This window comes from Amblyraja radiata, chromosome 1 (genome assembly GCF_010909765.2).
Source record: "Amblyraja radiata isolate CabotCenter1 chromosome 1, sAmbRad1.1.pri, whole genome shotgun sequence".
Classification (NCBI taxonomy): Eukaryota; Metazoa; Chordata; class Chondrichthyes; order Rajiformes; family Rajidae; genus Amblyraja; species Amblyraja radiata.
The window spans coordinates 111,160,327-111,180,987 of record NC_045956.1 but is presented as its reverse complement, the minus strand read 5'-3'; the positions used below and the strand labels follow the sequence as shown (position 1 = coordinate 111,180,987).

General features: G+C 43.1%; 2 protein-coding genes across 8 annotated transcripts in view; one reads left to right on the top strand and one right to left on the bottom strand.

Annotated features, from left to right (window-relative positions):
- Nucleotides 1-1,909: 1,909 nt before the first annotated feature.
- On the bottom strand, nt 1,910-18,886 carry paics (phosphoribosylaminoimidazole carboxylase and phosphoribosylaminoimidazolesuccinocarboxamide synthase). Of its 7 annotated transcripts, XM_033029148.1 has the most exons (11): nt 18,355-18,458; nt 18,304-18,313; nt 17,498-17,533; nt 17,049-17,246; nt 14,888-15,066; nt 13,711-13,890; nt 13,517-13,630; nt 13,085-13,168; nt 12,300-12,480; nt 3,243-3,401; nt 1,910-2,420 (listed from the first exon to the last, which is right to left on the bottom strand). In XM_033029148.1, exons 3-11 carry the CDS (start codon nt 17,511-17,513, stop codon nt 2,260-2,262), a joined length of 1,272 nt encoding a protein of 423 aa, XP_032885039.1. In that variant the 5' UTR covers nt 17,514-17,533; nt 18,304-18,313; nt 18,355-18,458; the 3' UTR covers nt 1,910-2,259. The 7 variants fall into 7 exon arrangements, with proteins under 7 accessions (XP_032885039.1, XP_032885053.1, XP_032885032.1 ...); XM_033029162.1 differs by lacking the exons at nt 18,304-18,313; nt 18,355-18,458 and adding an exon at nt 18,798-18,886 and having other exon boundaries at nt 17,498-17,531; XM_033029141.1 differs by lacking the exon at nt 18,304-18,313 and having other exon boundaries at nt 18,318-18,459.
- ppat (phosphoribosyl pyrophosphate amidotransferase) overlaps nt 14,086-20,661 on the top strand; it is a 54,508-nt gene continuing 47,932 nt past the window's right edge. The window contains exons 1-2 of the mRNA XM_033029127.1: nt 14,086-14,090; nt 18,836-18,964. Of these exons, the coding sequence (XP_032885018.1) occupies nt 18,843-18,964 (122 nt within the window). The 5' untranslated portion in view covers nt 14,086-14,090; nt 18,836-18,842. The remainder of the gene's footprint in view (nt 14,091-18,835; nt 18,965-20,661) is intronic.

Genomic DNA, 20,661 nt, shown 5'->3' with positions numbered 1-20,661 from the left:
TGTGTGTGGTTCAGGATCCTCCCCTTAATTCCATAGAGCTGCCGACAGCTTTCGCGCATGAGACGCGCACGCTTTATTTCCAGAACATTCTGAACGCGTGACGCACGGTTGCATTTCAGTCTCTCCCCTCCCCCCCCTCTATCTCCTCCCCTCTCTCTCCTCACTTCTCTCACCCCTCGTCCCCCCACCCCCCTTGCCCTTCTGTCTCTGCCCCTACTCCCTCCCTCTCTAGACACGCCTGCGAGTTGGGGGCTATTTAAGGGACAGAAGTTTAGGGGTAACATGAGGGGGAACTTCTTTACTCAGAGTGGTAGCGGTGTGGAATGAGCTTCCAGTGGAAGTGGTGGCGGCAGGTTCGTTGGTATCATTTAAAAATAAATTGGATAGGCATATGGATGAGAAGGGAATGGAGGGTTATGGTATGAGTGCAGGCAGGTGGGACTAAGGGAAAAAAGTTGTTCGGCACGGACTTGTAGGGCCGAGATGGCCTGTTTCCGTGCTGTAATTGTTATATGGTTATGCGTCAGTGGATAGGGCGGTTATGGGGTAAAAGGCAAATTAATTATATTAATATATCAAGCGGGGTAGTTAGCATGTGTGCGGGGTAGTTAGTATGTGTGACGCCGCATGCTGCCCTCCCTAGCCCCCCCCCCCCCTCCAGCAACCACATGTTGGGGGAACAGACCCAAGGTCTGCACTTGGTCTAGTGTAATTTAAAATTATTGTATTGTGGCAGTTCCTGGGGAGTAGGCCACTCCCTGGTTAATTCCCCTCGGCACTTGGACAGGTCTGGGGGCGGCTTCCAGCTACGATGATAAGAGCATGGATTTTTGGCGCGAGACCAGTCTTCAGTCTCTCACTGAAGTGCAGAGTAGTGTGCTGTGCTCATTAAAGCCTCTACAGAATTTGCCTGGCTTCTCGCCTTCATTCTGGGCTCTCTCATGCACCCTCTACAGTATAATAAAAACACTACTAACAGGCAAGACAAACTATGTGGGAAGTGGGATGCAAGCAGCTGAAAAAATGGCAGCCTAAGAGTGAAAAAAAAACACCTCGGGTCCTTTAAATCTTTCATTTTACAACTATGCCCTATAGCTAAGCACAGACTGAGCACTCTTTCCAACAGTTATCAGGTGATTGAAGGTCATTCAAGATTTTCCCACCACTTGCAACTAAGCAATCACGCCTCCATAAAACATTTTGTAACATTTTACATTACACAATTGATTTACGAAGGAAAAGTAATCCCACTGTACCCACAATGTATTAAACTACAGCAAGAGCAATAGAAATAGTAACCATTCAATGAATAAGTCACTGAACAATTTTACACTTTATAACAAAAAGGCCAGCGTATCCCGCTGCTCCAGCTGCTAACTTGCTGCATATTTATCTTATTGGAATTCCAGCTCAGCTGGTGTTGCACACCAACACATACTGTTCTTAAATTAGCCACAAAAACCATAACTCACCATGATGTAATATCATCTACCTCATTGGAGATCCTTGGACTATCTTTACTTGGATTAGACTTTACTCGACCTTTTTCTGGTGGAAAACATCATTCCCTCTATCATGTACCTGTACACTGTGGATGGCTCAATTGTAATCATGTATAGTTTTCCGATGACTGGTCAGCATGCAACAAAGGTTTTTCACTGTACCGTAGTGCGTGTGACAATAAAATAATCTGCATTTATTTGGGGATACAAGGACCATTAGCTATGGCTTGAACTGTTAAAGGAGTAAGGATTATTCAGGTAGAATGTGCTTCAGCTGAGGTGCTGCGGAAGAGCTCACTTCTTTGCATTTTACCCAAAGCGATGTGATGGTTAACTTGAACAATATTTCAAAATATTTCCCCATTTCTGATGTTTATTTAGCAGTTATTGAAATAAAATCATAATCATTGAAGGAATCAACTAACTTTATTCATAAATTGACAGACTTCCTTAGGGCTATAATCACTGAACATTATTGGTATCATCTAGAAGATTAGCAAGAAGTGGAATAAACTCCTAATATTGCATCTTAATTATAAAAGATGATTATCAAGTTTTGAAAATAATTTTCCAAAAATAATTAATGAAAGCCTCATCCATTCTACTCGCAGCAATAGCTGCATTTGGGTAAATAATGTTTTCAATAATGTTATAATACCTGATCAGAATTACACAAAGATAAACATTTGAAAATTCAAAATTAGCATCCTTGATCCTCCAAATGTGGCTGAATTTCTCCGAAGGCACAACCTTTCGATCACTGGTTTCTTAACTGTTTGTCAGCTTGCTTCAATGAGATCCAAGTGCTCAATATGTTTGCCCGTAGCTTGGCCCACACCAAATGATCAAACTGACCAAAGATCTGAGCAGCAAAAAGGGCAGCTGCCTCAGGAAATAGAACAGTGGAACAGCCAAGGCCTAGGAAAACAATATGTAGTACAATTAGAAAGCGCTCATCTTTTCTACCAAGAAAACATTTTACAGCAGCAAAAAAAATATTGTGTATCTCTCCACCACACCACCCCACTCAATTCTCCACTCGAAACACAACGATCAACACTAAATGAGCCCTCCCTTATTTTACCGCAGCATCAATGAACAGTCTGTTAAAGGGGGAAAGTTGTAGAAAAATCAATTGGACGCAATACTTCAGATAGATCTGAAGAGGTAGTCATTGACGTACATTGTAAATATCAAAGACCCATGCACTGATAAAAACTCCATTATTAATACAAACCAGAGAGTGACCCATGTATTGCTTAAGTATGAAGCATTTCTAAACCCATGTTAATCCAAGAGCTCCAATCCCACTCCTAGTTGTGTTTGTTATGTGCCATCTTGTTCAATGAGCTTTGAAAATCTAAATAAAGAACCACTAGTCATCTTCTCATTTTCTGAACATAACCCGAACAGCGTATGTTGTAACAGGTTACATAGTAATTCAGAAGCAATGGACGCAGTCAATTTGCTCCAGGTATTTTAGCTTCACTAGTTTGATGCCTCATGTTAAGCGGTTAACTGATAGAGCCACTTACAATGCTACATGATATAGGATCGCAAAGGTAGAGCTACAATCATGACACTGAAAACACTGGCAGATGTTGAAGTTGCCAAATCAAAGGAATATATCAAGAAATTTCTCCTTTCATTGTGCATTGTTCACTTTCTCAGTGCGAAGAATACTAAATTAAGTATTACACATTACTTAAGGAGCCGTCTAAAGTTTTTCCAACAACTTACCACTGGGCATTCGCAACGATGACCAAATATCTTCAGCACCCCAATCAGCAGATATGGGAGGGCAGTTTATTACGGGACAGGTGGAGTTTCCAGACAACACTGGCCCCAAACCATTACTTCTACCAGCAACTGCCACAAATACAGTATGAACACCATCACCTAAAAGTTAAGAAACAAAGGTGATTCTCAAATGCCACCAGAGATTCAGTCCTTCCTATTTAACCACAAGTTAATTTTGCATCACAAATTTAAAATGTAAACAAACCAAAAACAAATGGAGTTCAAAATATGCAGACACATGGAACTGCTGATACCGGTTTACCAAAAAACAAGATTGGAGTAACTCAGCAAGTCAGGCAGCATCTAGGTTTGAGTCCGGACCCTATGTCAGACTGATAGCAGTAGGGGGATGAAAACTGGAGGTGGGGGTTAGGACAAAGCCAGGCACGTGTTAGGTGGATACAGACAAGGGGGCTTTGACAGTGGATGGACAAAGGTTAAAGATAGGAAAAAGACAAAAAGCTGTGAGATCAGAAGAGAAGAGGCACAAAATGTGAAGCTAGAAGAGCCAAAGGTGAAAGAGGGACACATAGTAAGAGAAATGGTTGCTCATCCTGGTTGGTCACAGGGAAGAGAGTTGTTAGCCAGTTACCTGAAACTGGAAGATTCAATGTTCATACGGTTAGGTTCTAAGCTACCCAAGCAGAAATTGTTCCTTCAATTCCTTCAATTTGCACGTTGCTTCACTCCAGCAATGGAGACAGACCGGGACAGAAAAGTCAGTATGGGAATGAGAAGTGAGTTAAAATGGTTAGCAACTAGAAGATCCAGTAGGCCTTAGAAGACCAAACACTAGTCCGAACTGCCACTGAGTCTATGCTGGTTCTCGCCAATGTAAAGGAGGCCACGTTGGGAGCAATGAATGCAGTAGACGAGGTTAGAGAAGGTGCATGTGAGGTTCTGTCTTGCCTGGAAAGGCTGCTGGGGTCCCTCGATGGTTGAAAGGAGGTATAGCGACAGGTGTTGCATTACCTGCTATTGCAGGGGAAGTACCTGGAGGGGGTGCTAAGGGTAGGAAGGGCTGAGTGAACCAAAGAGTTGCAGAGGGAAGTGGTTTCCGTGGAAAGTGATTGGGATGGAGGGTGGGATCCTGTTGAAGCTGCAGAAATGTTGGAGAACGACGAGTTGGATGCAAAAGCTGGTGGGGTGAAAGGCAAGCACCAGGACTATCCTTATTCATCTGGGAGGCAGGGGATCAATACCAGAGCTACAGGACACAAAAAAGATGCAAGTGAGGCATCCACCTGTGACAGGAGGTTGGAGGGGGGGGGAGAAACCATGTAAGAGAATATCTTCGATGTCCTACAGCAGAAAGCCTCATCTTGGGAGCAGATACAGCAGTGACATATATTGAAAGTAGGGGATGGCGTCTTTACAGGACGCAGAGTGGGAGTGGCAATCAAGATAACTGGAAATCTGTAGTACACATCAGTCAAAGTCTGTCCCTGTGATGTAGACAGAGATGCCAAATGAATTTGAGGGTAGGGTGAAAGATAGCAGTTGAGTCAATGAAATTAATGAATGGGCAGCACCACATTCCTGACGGAAAAAAGTCTTAAAAATAGAAAAAGTAACATCAGTTTCACAAGTTAACAATGGAACTAAATGCTCATGATGCTAGTATGCGATTCTAGGGTGTGCCTTGAGAGATTTCGTAAAGTCAAATAAAAAGATAAAATTCCAGAAAATGTATTAAAGTTTAGATTATGAAGTAAACAAAGGCAGACAGTGGATTGCTGCAGGACCATTTTGTTCAAAAATATTGTCTGAGCACCAATACATGAAAAAACTGCAGATGCTGTAAAGCTGAAGATAAAATTACTTTTATTTGACCAGCAATGTTAACTTTCTCTTTTCAGAGATGCTGTTTGACCTTGAGTTTCCCCCCCAGCATTTTCTGATGTTGAAACAGTTCAGTATTCCAACTTGGGTAGATAAAAGCTGAGAGGAGGTGAAGCACACAAGTATACAGTAACAAATAATGAACATAATTGAGATCACAACGGTAGAAACTTCTTATGCAACTCATTTTGCTTTCATATCAAGTTGCAAATTGAGAAATACTAAAATAAATTGTAGCCTAATGTACTTTTCTGATTATGGGTCAAATATTTTGCAGCACACAGCTGCCTCTTTGTACAATAACGTAATCAACTGTGAATACCAATCAAAAAGCATGTGAGTGAAAGTAAGGCCTAAGCAAAACATAATTTCATGGAAGGCATGTGATACTATTACAGCTAGACAATCTGCTTTTTGTTTTGTACTTCAACTATGAAAAGTCTTCCTTTATCAGAGCTGGAAAAAGTCTGGTGTTCCCAACAGAAGCTGTCCGGAAGCTCGAGTTACTTACATTATGCACCATAATTACTTAAATTAAAAAAAACTCTACATGCAGCATTCACTTTGTCATGTTTCAGGCATTATCGCAATTAAACATTATAAACACAGAAGAGTCTAAAGTAGCAAAGCCCTAATTTATAATAAAGGCATTAGTATACAACAACTCAAACTGCAAGCTGCAGAGGGTGGGTGGAATTATATTGGAGACAATGTTCTAAGAACTAACTTAAGACAAATGGTCCAACATTTTAAAGGAATTAAGTGTTTCTTATACATCAGTTTCAGCATTATTGTTACAATGGAATAGTATTGTAAAGATTGTTAATACCAAGATGGCAAATACAACATAGGCAAACTATTTCAATGATTTAAGGTCAAGCATCTAAATATAATAGATACAAATAATGCTCTTCACATAGAAATGTGCCGTAATAACTTTTATGTTTAAAATTTGTAGAATGTAAAAGTCAGGGCACTAACAATATAAGAGTCCGTGATCTTCTATTAAAAAATGATGGATAACTTGGAACAGACGAGGACATTAAATCTAACAAGGAGAACCTTAAGAAGTGCGAAGATTAAAATAAGCAAATTAATGGCAAAACATTGATAAAGAGAAACTGAAAACAGAAAATGTTGAAATAAAGCAAACAGAATTCTAGACAATTAGTGTTAAGACCCATTCAATGAGTAACTCGGTCTCTGAAAAAGCAAACAAAGTTGATAAGAAATAGCTAAATCTGCAAAAGAGAAGGGGCAATGTGACTCAGACTTAATAATTTTAAAATCAAAGAGAAAGGCACAAAGCATATATTCAGAGAAACAGCAAAACTCTTTTGTGAAGCATTGTTTCTTTGCACTGGATGCAATTAACATATCTGATGAACTTAAACACATATCTGTGCATGGTGATATGTTAGTCATAAAATAGTTAAGTTATGTTTTGAAAATAAAAACTATCAAATGACAAAATTAACACTTGAAATAAACACCATTTTGATGGCAATGGCTAGTATTAACGTCTATCACAAAATAACATTTAAATCAGCATACAGTCTAACATTTTTAATCAATTTCGAGCAACAATTAAAAACTATGATTGTGTTTCTAGTTGCAATGGCTTATGGTGGACTTCTCTTAGTACTCTAAAATGCTTAAGATCTTTTAAACACAATGTTACACGTTGCGGTAACAAATATTTAAGATTACAGGCCTGAAAGGAGTGAAACTTGCAACATCTTTCAAGGAATTATTCTGATTGGAATGGTCAAACCTGGTAAATCAGATTAAAGAAAATCCCAAAGCTTTTATACGTACCATACAAGGAGAAAGCAGGGAATTTATGCTTGAAGCCAGATGGAGTAGGTGAGGTTCTAAATGAGTACTTTGCATCTGTATTCATCAGGATGTGGAGGACAGCAAGATCAGTGAGAATATACTAATATTTTGGGCAGTCTGCGAACAAAAATATGACGCTGGGCCTCTTGGAAAAAGCATTAAGGTGGATAAATCCCGAGTATCTATGAGGTTATTATTGAGAGGTAAGAGGGGTGATTGCACAAGTCTCATTCGTGTGAGGTACCGGAAGATCAGAGTAGCCAATGTTGTTCTTTTGTTTAAGATGGGAAGGGGACATTATCAGCCAGTTATATGCCAGTGAGCCTCATGTCAATGGTAGGAAAGCTATTGGAAAAGATTCTATTAGTAGATTTGAAAAAAGAGAGATGGGGTCCAGGGGGCAGATTTTATTTGATAATCGTACCTTGCAATGACACTGTTTTCTTGCCTGTTCACCCTTAATTTCTCACAGGGTCTTCCCCACTCACACTCACAGGGAACCCCTCACTGCTCACACTCAAGGACCCCCCACCCCCTTACAGTTGCTCACACTCACAGGAAGCCCCTCACCTTTGCTCACTCACAGGGACCCATTCACTGCTCACTCAACCCCCCCCCCATATCGTTGCTCACACTCACAGACCCCCTCACCTTTGCTCACTCACAGCAACCCCCTCACTTTGCTCACTCACAGGGGCTCCCTCATGCTCACTCACAGGGACATCCCCTCACCTTTACTCACACTCAGAGACTCCTCCGTCTGCTCACCAGGGGTCACACACACTTCCTCTACTTGCTTTAAAACATTTATTGACACCGACAAGGCCCCGGCCCTGCAGCCACGCCCTGGCCACTCCCAGCCCAGTGCCCACTCTCCCTCTGCCGCCCCCCCCCCCCATGGCGCTCCCGGTGCCTCGCTCCACCAGGCCTCGCCTTGTTTCCCCCCCCCCCCCCCCCCCCCCCCGGACGCCTACCTCATCCAATCATCGCGCTGAATTATCATGTCCAGCCCCCCCCCCACTGCCTGCTGACCGACGTCCCTCTCGTCCAATCGGCGCCCTCGATCAGGCTCGCGTAGAGATTTTAATTTTATTCAATGATTTTCAAAATCCACGGAGAAATCTCACGCCTGCATACACCCATCACCCTTTGTGTGAAAAGTTTACCACTGATTCCTTTTAAATCTTTTCCCCTTCACCTTGAACCTATGTCCTCTGGTCCTCAATTCCCATACTCTGGGCAAGAGACTGCATCTACCCGATCTATTCCTCTCATGATTTTGTACATGTCTTTTGAACTTGGTTATTTTTGAGGTGTACGAAGATGATTCACTAGGGCAAGGAAGTGGATGTACATGAATTTTACCAAGGTATTTGGTAACATTACTCATGATAGGCTGCTCCGGAGATTACAATACACGCAATCTACGGTGACATGGTAGTTCGGATTCCGAACTCGCTTACCCATAGAAGACAGAAGGTAGTGGTGGAAATGTGTTATTCTCACTGGGAAGTCTGTGAATGGCGTTAGGACCCCTTGCTTGTGATACAACTTGGACGCAAATGTAGATGAGAGTGTAAGTTTGTCGATAACACCAAAATTGGTGTGGTTGTGGACAACGAGGAAGGCTGTCAAAGGATATTGCGTGATTTAGAACATTACAGATACGGGCAGTGAAATTATCTAAGCAAGTGTGAAGTGCTACACTTTGGGAGGTTGAATGAAGGCGAAAGCAAAGCAAAGCAAGCACAACTATTAACAGCATTGATGTACAGGGATCTTGGATTCCAAGTACAAAGCTCCCTGAAAGTGGGAACAAAAGTAGGCAAGAGTGGTAAAGAAAGTATATGGTAATATTGTCCTCCAACTGGGGTGCTGAATACAAGAGTTCGTATGTCATGTTGCATCTTTGTAGGACAGTGAACACGTCACATTTGGAATATTGTGTCACCTGCTCACCCCATTACAGGAAATATGATAATATGATTAGTTTTAATCTGCAATTTGAGAAGGAGAACGTTAAATCGGAAGTGGCAGTGATGCAGTTGAACAAAGGGGACTATGAAGGCATGAGATATCGCAGCATCAAAGCCCGGACTACAAGACTGCTAAACAGCTTCCTGCCACAGGCTGTGAGGCTGCTAAACAGTCACTCTGTACTCAGTCACCTGATTCTGAGGCTTGGCACGGACACTTTAATAACTGGCACTGGCCACTTTAATAACTGGCACTGGCCACTCAAATCAGCTGCCCCGGACATTTTTATGATTGGTTTTACTGTATTTTAACGTTGTTGTTTTACCTGCTTTTAACTATTTATACTGTTCCATCAGGGACTGGATTGTTTTTAGTGTTATGTGTGAAATGTTTTAAATTTCATGTGCGATGCTCCGGTATTCCCTGGGAAACGTCTTTTCATTTTGCACTGTACAACTGTTGCTTGCAAGATGGCAATAAAGGTTGATTGATTGATTGATTGACGAGAGGGGAGCTGGCCAAAGTAGACTGGAAAGGGATCCTAGCAGGAATGACGGTGGAACAGCAATGGCAGGAATTTCTGGGCATAATCCAGGAGACGCAGGATCATTTCATTCCAAAAAGGAAGAAAGATTCTAAGGGGAGTAGGAGGCAACCGTGGCAGACAAGACAAGTTAGGGATAGAATAAAACTAAAAGAAAAGATGTATAACACAGCAAAGAGTAGCCGGAAGCCAGAGGAATGAGAAACTTTCACAGGACAACATAAGGAAACAAAACGAGCAATACAGGCTGAAAAGATGAAGTACGAGGGGAAGCTGGCCAGGAATATAAAGGACAGTAAAAGCTTCTTTAGATATGTTAAGGGAAAAAGAGTAGCAAAGTCAAATGTGGGTCCCTTGAAGGCAGACAAGGGTGAAATTATTATGGGCAACAAGGAAATGGCAGAAGAGTTGAATAGGTACTTCAGATCTGTCTTCACTAAGGAAGACACAAACAATCTCCCAGATGTACTGGAGGACAGAGGATCTAAGGGGGTAGAGTAACTGAAAGAAATTTTCATTAGGCGAGAAATAGTATTGGGTAGGCCAATGGGACTGAAGGATGATAAATCCCCTGGGCCTGATGGTCTGCATCCCAGGGTCCTCAGGGAGGTGGCTCTAGAAACAGTGGATGCATTAGTGATCATTTTCCAATGTTCAATAGATTCAGGATCAGTTCCTGTGGATTGGAGGACAGCTAATGTTATCCCACTTTTCAAGAAAGGAGCGAGAGATAAAACAGGGAATTACAGACCAGTTAGCCCGACTTCAGTGGTGGGAAAGATGCTGGTCAATTATTAAAGAGGTAATAATGGGGCATTTGGATAGCAGTAAAAGGATTAGTCCAAGTCAACATGGATTTATGAAAGGGAAACCATGCTTGACTAATCTTCTGGAATTTTTTGAGGATATGACAAGTAAAATGGATGAAGGGGTGCCAGTGGATGTGGTGTATCTAGACTTTCAGAAAGCCTTTGATAAGGTCATGCACGGGAGACTGGTGACTAAAATTAGAGCACATGGTATTGGGGGTAGGGTGTTGACATGGATAGAAAATTGGTTGGCAGACCAGAAGCAAAGAGTAGGAGTGAACGGGTCCTTTTCAGAATGGCAGGCAGTGGCGAGTGGAGTGCCGCGAGGCTCGGTGTTGGGGCCGTAACTGTTTACCATATAGTTTAATGATTTTGAAGAGGGAATTAGGAGCAACACTAGCAAGTTTGCAGATGAGACAAAGCTGGGTGGCGGTGTGAACTGTGACGAGGATGTAAGGAGGTTGCAGGATGACCTGGACAGGTTGAGTGAGTGGGCAGATGCAGTATAATATAGATAAATGTGAGGTTATCCACTTTGCCGGCAAAAACAAGGGGGCAGAATATTATCTCAATGGGGTTAGGTTAGGTAAGGGGGAGGTACAGCGAGACCTAGGTGTCCTTGTACACCGGTCACTGAAAGATGGTGAGCAGGTACAGCAGGCAGTGAAGAAAGCTAATGGAATGTTGGCCTTCACAACAAGAGGATTTCAGTATAGGAGTAAAGAGGTTCTTCTGCAGTTGTATAGGGCTCTGGTGAGACCGTATCTGGAGTATTGTGTACAGTTTTGGTCTTCTAATTTGAGGAAGGACATCCTTGTGATTGAGGCAGTGCAGCGTAGGTTCACGAGATTGATCCCTGGGATGGCGGGACTGTCATATGAGGAAAGATTGAAAAGACTGGGCTTGTATTCACTGGAGTTTGGAAGGATGAGGGGGAATCTTATAGAAACATAAAATTATAAAAGGACTGGACAAGCTAGATGCAGGAAAAATGTTCCCAATGTTGGGCGAGTCCAGAACCAGGGGCCACAGTCTTAAAATAAAGGGGAGGTCATTTAAGACTGAGGTGAGAAAAAACGTTTTCACCCAGAGAGTTGTGAATTTATGGTATTCCCTGCCACAGAGGGCAGTGGAGACCAAATCACTGGATGGATTTAAGAGAGTTAGATAGAGCTCTAGGGGCTGGTGGAGTCAAGGGATATGGGGAGAAGGCAGGCACGGGTTATTGATAGGGGACGATCAGCCATGGACCGAATGGCCTCCTCCAGCACCTATTTTCTATGTTTCTATGTAGGAAGGATGTGGAGGTTTTGGAGGGTACAGGAAGGTTTACCAAAATCTGCTGCTGGATTAGAGGGTATTATCAGCAAGGAGGAGAGTTTGAAAAGAGGTGGGGCAGGATAGAGCCTAGCCAGTGATAGAGGGATATGGGTGAGGTGCATTGGATTGGCAGATGGTTGTAGTAACAAGGCCAAGGTTACAGTCTTGGTTTGGAAGTGACTTAGAAAACAGAGGCAAGGTCGGAAAACTGGCAAGGAGCCATTTACCATTAGAAAACAAAATCGGCCGAGCTAGCGGGAACCTTTTTGGTATCAGCCAATTCAGATTGGTTGCTCGAGCAGTTGACTGTAAACAGCTTATTTTCCCCAAAGATAAAATCATCCTGGGGTGATCAATGAAATAATCTTCTTCTCACCTATAAGCAACATCCATTTTTTAATAAAAAAGTGCTGAAGTAACTCAGCGGGTCAGGCAGCATTTCTGGATAGCTAATGATTCAGGTCAAGACCCTCCTCTATGAATGTTGTATATGTACTTTCTAAAAGCACAGGAATCTACAAATTAAGCTTTTTATATTTCCAATTGTACATGATCACCTATAAGGTCAGAGGCCTCACCCACAGTAGCAAAAAAAAAAAAAAATTTATTTGAATTTTCACCCTACGCCCATGATTTAATCTCGACAAAATGTTATTCTCCGCTTACCTTCATATTCTGCTTTAATCTTCAGTGTCTCATCAGTAGCTTTGTGAGCTGATGAAATGCGTAGTTCACAAGGTATGCCATAATTTTCACACGCTTGTTTTATTTTTTGGCTATGCCCAAGATCACTGCGCGATCCCATGATCACCACCACTCTTACGGAGGTCTTTGTCACCAGCAGGTTCTGCACAGATATTTGGAAAAGAAAAAAAATCAACAAATGAATGCATTTTTTTTCAATTTATTCAAAAATGTAACTTCAAGATTTTCACTACAAGATTTGGATGGTTGACGGCAATGTAATCAATTGTGGGTCAAAAATAAACTGGGAAATGCAAAATCTGAAAAAGAAAAACAGCATTCTACAAAGGCAAAAGACCGGGAAGTTGAGTCCATGGGTTATTTGAATAATAATTCAGAATGTTAAATTTGAAAATTTGTAGGATGGGTACGATCATAGACCCACACAGACATTATTATAGGCAGAGCTTCAAATCAACTTAACTTTAGAATAAAAAGACTCAAAGATTATTCAGAAGAACAATAGAATGCAAGAAACTAGAGATTTAATTCAGATACAGTATCGAAACAGGCCATTCAGCCCACCAAGTCCATGCCGACCATCACCTGTTCACACCTGTTAGCTCTTACCGAAGTAAATAAACAAGTACAATGCTTTGGGTTGACAGACAAATATGGACACACAAGGTCCTCCTTTACCATAGAAAACATCACATCTTTCATAGAAGCCTCGTTTTGACTGATAAGTTGAATAAACTTTGACATACCTGTACCTTGTCCGCTACCCATTCAAAGTTTCTCTTGACTATCTGCAGAGCTTCAGGAGTCACTTCCTTGAGATCACGATAAACCTGACAGGCAAAAAATACAAACTGAACACAATAGTTCCACAAATAGGCAAAAAGGGAGATTCATTTGCTTGTATGTTAATAAAATGAAAGACAATCCAGGAGAGCAACAGAAGTAGACAGAAACAGTCTTGCTAATCTAGGAGGAAACCTTGAGGTATTCCAACTCTTGAGATCTCCCTGCCATTTCCATGCTCACCTCTGAAAGGTGCCCCAGTCTCTTCTACAAAATCTTCAACCATGCTGCTAAATGTTAGAGATTGGGGATTTAGGATAAAGTCAAAGGCTTCACAGAGGGTCTTTCCACCAACCTAATTTAAAAAAGGTTACATCTGCTGATTGAATGCAAACCTGTTTATCCTTTTGCAGGCTTCGATCCCCTGAAGGCCATAATCTCCAGGAATCATTGTCAATGACGTCAGCAAGCAAAATTTCCTTGGTACCAGCATAAACCCCAAACTCCACCTGTGGAATACAAGTTGTCAATTAATTCATGGGAAACCAGTGATTCAGCCGACTTATTTTATAGCAAGATGATTACTAACTTTCATATCCACAAGTGTGCAGTCTTGAGTTGCCCAGGCCTTCTCCAATATCTCAAATACAGCCAAAGTGGAACGATTCATGATGTCCACTTCACATCTCTCAATTTGAAGCCCCCCGCAATTAAACCGAGCTTCAATCACTTGTTCTTCAGACCACTGTGGGTCATTGTTAGCATCATCCTAAGAGAATTTGAACAAATTAGTTATTTAATATGGCATTTCCTACCATAAAACAGGTCTCAAAACTCTTGCTCCGAGCAGAAAATCTTTACATCACTTCAACAATTACAACACTATACGTACAGTTTGTACATTCTCCCTGTGATGTGGGGGTATTCTACGGGTGCTCCGATTTCCTCCCACATTCCAAAGATGTGCAGGTTCATAAGTTGATTGGCTTCTGTAAATTGTCCCTAGTGTGTAGGGTATAACTAGTGTACGGTGAACACGATCGGTGGGGATTTGGTGGGCTGAAGGGCCCGTTTCCACACTGTATTTTTAAACACCAAAAATGTGCATGTAGAGGGTCCAACTGTAATTTCATCAACTATTTTGAAATCTTATAATCCAAAAGACTATTTTGACGGAGTTTCTTCCCAGAGGTCATTCGGTCTGTAAACGCCCATCTCACCAGGGACTAACTCTACTCAACGTTTTTCCTTCCATTATTTATTATGTAAAAGAATATGCGTGTTTATGATTGTGTTTATAGTTTGTTTGGTTGTTGGTCTTTTTGCACAAAAGTCCGCGAGCATTGCCACTTTCATTTCACTGCACATCTCGTATGTGTATGTGACAAATAAACTTGACTTGACATGACATTTGCAACAATGGCCTGCCAGCCCAAAACAAGTACCAAGTAAACAAGTACCAAAACAGTGAGCATTACTGAGTATGCGAGCTTCACCTCTCCTTCGCAGTATTACATTAGGAAAAATGTTTTAAAAAGCTGTTAATTCCAAGAATACAAAAGAAAAAAAAAATCTGAAAGTTAATGCAAAATACTCTCTACGTTATTAATTTACTGAAAGAGTGATATTTAGTGTTGAACTGCATAGAAAGGGTATTGTTGCACTGTTTCCATACGCAACTACAGGAAATAAAATAATGACTACCTTTATAAAAGGATGAGCAACCACAAAAAGTCAGGCTGAGAAGATTGGAGTGTCACAAATACCTTAAGGAACATTTCCATCTTTGGAGGCAAAAACTTGAAGCCTTCTTTTACACCAGGATTTCTTTTCAGAAAAGAGCCGGTGGCAACTCTTCGACAAACCCACTCAATTGGAATCATGTGACAATTTGCTGCTACAAATACAGTTTCTCCGCACTGCTTCTCAAATGCCGTTTTTATCCCTTTTGAACAACAGAAATAATTATCAATGTGTAAGAAGGAACTGCAGATGCTGGTTTAAACCAAAGAGACACAGAAAGCTGGAGTAACTCAGCGGGACAAGCAGAATCTTTGGAGAGAAGGAATGGGTGCGTTTCGGGTCGAGGCTGAAGGGCCTCGACCCGAAATGTCACCCATTCCTTCTCTCCAGCGATGCTGCCTGACCCGCTGAGCTACTCCAGCAATTTGTGTCTATCTTAGAAATAAATATCAATATGAACATTGAAGAGATTGCAATTCTCCAAAAAGACTTCAGCAACTAAGTATTGCCAGGCAAAAATATAGAAACAGACCCTTTGGCTCAGTGTCCATGCTAATCATCATGCACACCTCTACTCATGCACCTTGCCTGCATTAATTCCATATCCCTTTATTGCTCAATCAAGTACCTGGCCAGATGCCACTTAAATTGGATTGTATTTATAAACGTGTTCAGTATTCCGAAAAACACAGGAATCATGGGATTTGTCAAAGGTCATTCATGATAAAGAGAGATCCTATCCATGCGCATGTCCAAATGTCTTTCAAAACGTTGTTATACCTGCCTTAGTAACTTCCAAACCACCTAGTGTGAAAAAAAGTTGAACCTCAGGTTCTTATTAAACCTTTCCCCTCACACCTAAGCCCCCCTAGTTATTTTTGGTCTCAGAATTTTGTCCCAGACAACTTTCCTTCCTCCCTTCAACCCCACCTGTTCCCGTGTCCACCCTCCCTGCATCCTCCGATGACTTACCTTTACCTAGCCAGATTAATTTGGTTTAGGGACACAGCACAGAAACAGGCCCTTGGTTCTGGTTTGTACCCAAAGGCCTTTCTCTTCCTGTGAATAGTCCCCACCATCTGGCATGTCAGCACCTCCGCTCAAATTCCAGTATTAATGTCGAGAAATTGGCCCTCACGCACGTTTTTGTCAAATGCAGTTTGTGCACGTTATATTGTCACTGCTGAGATTTCTGCACAGACCAGTGGCGAAATAGTTTTGCTAACTCCAGCAGCAATTCAACAGCACTTGCAGCACCAGAGAACCGGGTCAGATACTGACTAGGCGACCATTTTGCCGACCACTTGCACTCTGCCTGCCAAGCCCTGCTGGATCTCACATTTGCTGACAACTCTACTTCACTCTCTCTTTGGCCTCCATTGTTAGAGTGAACCACATGGAAACAGGAGGAACAGCACCTCATATTCCACCTGGGTGATTTACAACCTAATATACTAACATTGAATTCTCGAACTTCAACGAGTACCTCCACCACCCCTTTCTTTCCTGTGCCCACCACCCACACGTGCTCCCCTTTCTCCCAGCCCCACCCTGTTATTCGGCTCCTTATGCCATCCTTTTTATGCATACTCCACTTCCCTTTTACCTCCCCTTTTTCCTGTTGTTTGCCCACCCACGTTCCACCATCTGGATTTCTATTTCACTCCTGCTCTCCCTATCCAATACCATTTTGTCTCCTTTTCACCTCTAGCTTTGACACTTACTTCACCCATCTGCCAATCACCCCCTTCCAACCATGTAGTGTATATAACAGTAACTAGAATGTCATTGTGTCATGTGATATATTCTATATCTTATCAGTCTCGTGAATATGTGTGAGTATTTGCAGTGTACTTTTGTAAAACAAAGAAATCCCACACTGGCAAGTGTACTGAACACCTGTGTTTTTTCTATCTACATGCTAAAACCGTAATATCTTACAAACCTGTATCCACTTATCACTCGCCATACTTTGTCACACCCCGCCTCTCTTTTCCAGCTTTCTCTCCCACTCCCATCAATCTAAAACATTGCCCGTTCCTTTCCTGGATGCTGCCGGGCCTGCTGAGTTCTTTCAGCACTTCTGTGTTTTTTCCCAATGCCTTGGCTGATCACCCTATAGAGACCTGTGGCTCCCATCTTCAGGGAAGCATGTGGAGGGAAACAAGTTTGCTTTGTTCTTACCAGCATCCTGCAGTAACTTGAAGACAGAGACCGTGGTTTTAGTGGATATAGCAGCCTTGCCAACCATCTGATCTTTCCTGGCTGCATTTCCAGCTGTAATTTGGTCCTTTGACTTCATTAACACTTGGCCTGGGCTATCCAGCACTTCATACACTTCCTTGGTCTTGCCTTCATTCAATTTTTTCCCTATTTTAAGTCCTGAGGAATATGTAATCGGTGAGATGTTAAGAGATCAACAAATACCGAAACTGTACTTTCGCGTCAAACCGAGTAACACCGACAAGGCCTGTTGGGGAGACCAAATATGAACGGACTCCGTCGGCTGGTTAAGCAACCACACAAAGCAGCAAGTGTTCGAGGAGAAATTACCCCTCTGCCAAAGCACTTTAAACACGGGATAAACAAAAAGCGAGAGAAATTATCAGCCAATTAGGAAAGCAAGAGTTTACCTTTAATTTTCTCCATCTTGGGTCAAATTTTCAACTCTGAAATATTAAATAAAACCAATTTTCAGTTACACTTTCTTACACACACACACACGTTCGGCTTCTGGTAGGCACACATTTAATCAAAGCGGTCGCTTGTTTGGCCTGCGGCAAAACAAAACCGACAACAGCTGGTCATCGGCCTAGATAAGGAGCCGCTCGGCATTATGAACATGATGGATAATCCATGTTCCTAACATGAAGGATCCCGACCCGAAAGTAACCTATCCACATTCTCCAAAGATGCTGCCGCACTCGCAGTTACTCCAACACTTTTGTGCCTTAAAAAAAAAAGATTTTACGGGTTTCCCCGATAGTCGCAGGCTAACATAAGATAACCTCGTGGAGTGTATGGGGACACCGAGCAGATCTCAGGCAGCGCTACTGTCGCGACAAACAACATCTGTGGAGAGAAGGTACACAAACATGCTGGAGAAACTCAGCGGGTGGAGCAGCATCTATGGAGCGAGGGAAATATCTCCGTCCCTCCATAGATGCTGCTGCACCCGCTGAGTTTCTCCAGCATTTTTGTGTACCTTCGATTTTCCAGCATCTGCAGTTCCTTCTTGAACACTCTGTGCAGAGAAGGAATGGGTGTCTGAAGAAGAGCCTCGACCCGCAACGTCACCCATTGCTTCTCACCAGAGCTGCTGCCCGTCACGCGGAGTTAATCCAGTCTATTCTCGGCGTAAACCAACATGTGCAGTTCCTTCCTGCACCCCTCCCCCGTCGCTGTGTTGCTGCTGCTGCTGCTGCTGCACCGCACTAACCTGGCGCCGCCAATCAATGATCCTATAGCCGAGCTATATATTCTTTGTCGCTAACCGCCGACCCTTCTTCTCTGGAACGGCTCCAATTCAAACTTATGCCGAATCCGCTGCGCCGGTTCCCGCGCGCCGATCCCCGACCACGAGTGGTGGGGCCGTACCAACCCCGCCGCAGGGGGTGTAGTGGGTGGGGGGGGGGAAGAAAGATGCTAGACCACGGAAAATAAGGCGATCTCCTCTTAGAAGCGGGAAAAAACTTTCCAACTGAAGATTAATTACATTATTCAATTACAGATCAAAAATATTAACGCCTATTCGCTAACAAACTCAGATATCCTTTGCATTAATTTACACGAGAAGCCCCTGCAAAGTATTGGTGCAGTCCAAGCAATGAGCGAGCATGCGCCGTCGCGGGGAAGGGGGTGCATCCAGTTTGTTTTCTTCATAATAGAAGAAAAGTGAGCGGAGCTGGGGAAATATTGTGTTTCTTTTCTCACCTCTGTTTCTGGTTATTATTGAAGTAGTAGAGGGTCAGGGGAGTGATGGAGTTTGAAGGTATCGGCGAGGAGTGCGGCGTGTTCGGCTGTGTGGCGGCCGGCACGTGGCCCACTCACTTGGACGTCCCGCATGTTATTACCCTGGGTCTGGTGGCGCTGCAACACAGGTAAGCGGGCAGAGCCCAGCGGCGCGGCCCGGCCCGGCCCCGCTGCAGCTACACCGCGACATCCCGGCACAAATCTTTTCGCCATTGGTCTTTTGTGCAAGTGCAAATTGGCCCTTTAATCTCACTTGATTTATTTTTAGTTTTCTTCTTATCGCAAACTCTTAAAATAGACACAAAATGCTGGAGTAACTCAGCGGGACTTTCAAGCAAGGCACCTTATCTTATCGCCTAAAATATTGCAAACTAGGAGCACTGTTACTCGTTATATCCTTCAAATAATTTTAAAATGTTAAACAGTTGCCAAATGACAGTTTAGGTGGTCACTTAAGACGGCTTGCATGACACGTGCGATAATGTGCTCGAACGAAGTGCGTAGTTACCAGTCAGAATTATGGTCAATGAAGCATTCACATATTATTTCTGCTTCAAATAAAGTCACAAACTAAACATATGCACCAATCAAGACATGATATATACCACAATGACATGCAGCAAAATTACAATACAATATCTCATCTATTTTTACACATTACAATGAATGCAATTTCTATTATTTCTTTCCACTTCCAAACAAAATTCTGGTTGGATTATTCAGCGTATGATCAACCTCGGTGAGACCAAGTGCAGGCTTGGCGATCGCTTTGCACAACACCAAATCTGACCTTTCTGTTCTGGGCCTCCTCCATGGCCAGAGTGAGGCCCACTGCAAATTGGAGGAACAGCACCTCCTATTTCGCTTGGGTAGTTTACACCCCAGCGGTATAATAATAATAATAATAATGGATGGGATTTATATAGCGCCTTTCTAATACTCAAGGCGCTTTACATCGCATTATTCATTCACTCCTCAGTCACACTCGGTGGTGGTAAGCTACTTCTGTAGCCACAGCTGCCCTGGGGCAGACTGACGGAAGCGTGGCTGCCATTCTGCGCCTACGGCCCCTCCGACCACCACCAATCACTCACACACAGGCAAAGGTGGGTGAAGTGTCTTGCCCAAGGACACAACGACAGTATGCACTCCAAGCGGGATTCGAACCGGCCACCTTCCGGTCGCCAGCCGAACACTTAGCCCATTGTGCCATCTGTCGTCCCAAAATGAACATTGGCTTCTCCAATTTCAGGTAGTCTTTGCTTTCTCCCTCCTTCCCCTCCCATTCCCAGCTCTCCCACAGCCAACTGTCTCCATCTCTTCCTTTCTTTTTGCCGACCCCCTCCCGACATCAGTCTGAAGAAGGGTCTCGACCCGAAACATCGCCTATTCCTTCGCTTAATGGATGCTGCCTCACCCGCTGATTTTCTCCAGCTTTGTCTACCAACGGGACCCCACCACTGGCCACATATTCCCATCTCCTCCCCTGTCGGCTTTCCGCAAAGACCGCTCCCTCCGTAAAACCCTGGTCAATTCGTCCCTTCCCACCCAAACCACCCCTTCTCCTGGCACTTTCCCTTGCAACCGCACAAAATGCTACACTTGTTGCCTTAACTCCCCCCTTGACTCCATTCAAGGACCCAAGCCGTCTTTCCAAGTGCGCCAGAGTGAGGCCCATGGTAAATTTAAGGAGCAGCACCTTATATTTTGCTTGGGCAATTTGATTCCCAGCGGTATGAAAATTGACGTCTCCAATTTCAGGTAGTTCCTGCTTTCTCCTCCGCTTCCCAGCTCTCCCTCAGCCCACTCTCCGCCTCTTCCTTTC

Excerpts from the sequence above, each read along its gene's own strand:
- paics (XM_033029162.1), bottom strand. Across the intron at positions 15,067-17,048 it reads CAAGTTACTGCAGGATGCTG|GGATAAAAACGGCATTTGAG; the intron begins GTAAGAACAAAG and ends GTTGTTCAAAAG. Across the intron at positions 13,891-14,887 it reads AGATGGAAATGTTCCTTAAG|GATGATGCTAACAATGACCC; the intron begins GTATTTGTGACA and ends AAATTCTCTTAG.